Source organism: Alosa alosa, chromosome 12 (assembly GCF_017589495.1).
Source record: "Alosa alosa isolate M-15738 ecotype Scorff River chromosome 12, AALO_Geno_1.1, whole genome shotgun sequence".
Classification (NCBI taxonomy): Eukaryota; Metazoa; Chordata; class Actinopteri; order Clupeiformes; family Clupeidae; genus Alosa; species Alosa alosa.
The window spans coordinates 7,157,173-7,159,672 of NC_063200.1; the positions used below are offsets into that span (position 1 = coordinate 7,157,173).

Genomic DNA, 2,500 nt, shown 5'->3' on the forward strand with positions numbered 1-2,500 from the left:
GTCTATTAATGATTAATTATGTTTTCTATGTTATGCACCTTGTGGACTCTTTTAATACATGTATTTATTGTGTTGCTTTGAAGTTTCCTTTGAATGCTCCATTTAATTGTGTTTATGTGAAGCATGCTGATTTCCCTCTGTGTATGAAATGTGCAGCATCAATAAACCTGCCTTGCCTTGCCTCTTTAACACAGAGAAACACACACACACACATACACACACACACACACACACACACACACACACACACACACACACACACATACACACACACACCCTTTTTTGGCATGTCTCCTCTCCCCCTCCCCCTGTAGCCGTGTGTGGAGCAGGGTCTGACGGTCTCTTAGCCGTCCCGTCTGGAATATGCCAGAAACTGTACAAGGCGTGGTGGGGGCAGCTAGCTCCTCGGACAGGCAGGGCCCGGTCCACGCCAACCCCGCTGGTGTGAGTGATGAGCACCGGCCGCAAACTCACACCGCCTCGTCTCCCGCTAACGGCTAGGAGGGGGGAGGTGGGGGGCTGGTGGGTTGCGGGGAGGGAGAGAGGCGCTCACTGCTTGCCTGCCTTTAGTGCATAATTAATGGGGAGAGGAGGGGAGGCTGACCGGTCGGATGGATGACTGCTTGGGAGGGAGATTCCTGCCTGTCAGACATATTGCTGACAAACTGAGTAAAGGAGGGAACATGGCCAGAAGATCTGATTTTGACAGGTGTGTGTGTGTGTGTGTGTGAGGTGTCCAATTACATCATCCTGTTACTCAGAGTGTGTGTGTCTGTACAGTACAGTTGTGTGTGTGTGTGTGTGTGTGTGTGTGTGTGTGTGTGTGTGTGTTACCGTGTCTATGTGAGAAAGATGTGTCTGCATAAGTGTGCATGTGTACGTCTCTTTTTGTGCCTCTGTAGTTTACTGGTCCTGTGTGCGGATGTTTTTTAGAGTGTGATTTGATTAGCTTCATCACTTACGTGTGTTGCTGGGCTGCGAGTCCATGGGGATCATCATCTTGGTGCGCGTGGCCCTCCTGGCAGCCAGGGAGCGCTCTAGAGTGGACATGCTGCTGGACACCTCATCCGCATCCGCTCCTGCCCCAGGGGACACACAATCAGTTAGACAGGCTAGTCAGTCAGACAGCCAGACAGACAGACAGACAGTTAGACAGACAGACAGACAGATGGCCTGGGCTCTGACTCACAGCCCAGATGAGCGGATAGTAAGCGGGAGAGACCTGAAGCAGCGCTAGACAGGGGCCAGTGCCCAGCGTGAGCTCCTTCACTCTGTCTTTAATGGCTTGTTTGCCCATTATAGCAAATCCCATTATGTCTGCTGTCGCAAATCGATAGCTAGATGACACGTGGTGGAAGGCAAAAAAAAAAAAAAAAAAAAAAAAAAAAAAAAAAACACCATTCAACAACAACACCATTGTCCGCAGTGAGTTTGACGTCCACAGTCAGTGCTAGCGGTGATGATGCTCTATCAGCACTGCCTCAGATTACCCTCCATCACACACTCATCACTGACAATAGTGATTATCATGTCATTTCATATGACAGAGTAGTGGGCTTCCTTTGTCTCACGCACGCTCGCGCTCCTTTCGGTTTCTCCTATCCTGTCACACGGGTTTCCACTCTGATCACAGCTGGTTCCTGCGCCGGTGCCGAGTGCGCTTTGTGGTCCAGGGGCGTGCAGGTGTGCACCACGCACTGTACCGTGCTGTGTAATTTCATTGCAAAGCACCTCTTGAACTGCCCAGGAGCCGAAACCTCAGGAGGTGCACCACAGATGCTACCACCGCGCTAAAATAATGACAGCGTGGGAGTTTGAAACTCCGCTCTGAACCGGTTGGAGAAGTACGTCTTTCTGAGCCTGGCTGCTCAGAACCAGTGTGAATGTACTATACTCTACTGTGAAGTGCTCCACATGAGTGCGGGTGCGGCAACACTTTCTGTCACTTGTCCATGCATACCAGTGGCGAAACCAAGCATTCAATAAACAAAGGATTTTATTGAGCGGCGCCAAGAAAAAACAGAACTGAACTGTAATGGTCATGGCAGCGGCGACAAGGTTTACCGGTGGTAGATAGATAGATAGATAGATAGATAGATAGATAGATAGATAGATAGATAGATACTTTATTGATCCCCCAGGGGTCTCAGCAGCATACAGACAACACAAACACATTCTTTAACAGCAGAAAGAGTAATTAAAGTATATAATATAAAAACACAACTAAGCAATAAGGACAGTAGAAGATAAAGAATATGCTAAATATACTAAAATACAAATTATACTAACTAACACTTAATCTAAATCAATTCTAAAAACAGTATCCACATAGTGGTGATTAATCAATCAGAGGCGCTTGCAATGACTGAAGGCAGGGACTAAGCCTGTGATTCTCTGTGCATAGTAAGGTAAGGTGATAGTGCAATGGTGATAGTGGTCATGGTGATAGTGCAAATGAGTAAGTCCAACAGTGCAACAATGCAGAAATAAAGTAAAGTAA

General features: G+C 47.6%; 1 protein-coding gene across 1 annotated transcript in view; it reads right to left on the reverse strand.

Moving 5' to 3' along the window:
• The window catches only part of dcc (DCC netrin 1 receptor), a 216,218-nt gene that overhangs the window by 16,305 nt on the left and 197,413 nt on the right, over positions 1 to 2,500 (reverse strand). Inside the window, 1 exon segment of the mRNA XM_048259294.1 lies at positions 963 to 1,079. Coding sequence (XP_048115251.1) covers positions 963 to 1,079 — 117 coding nt within the window.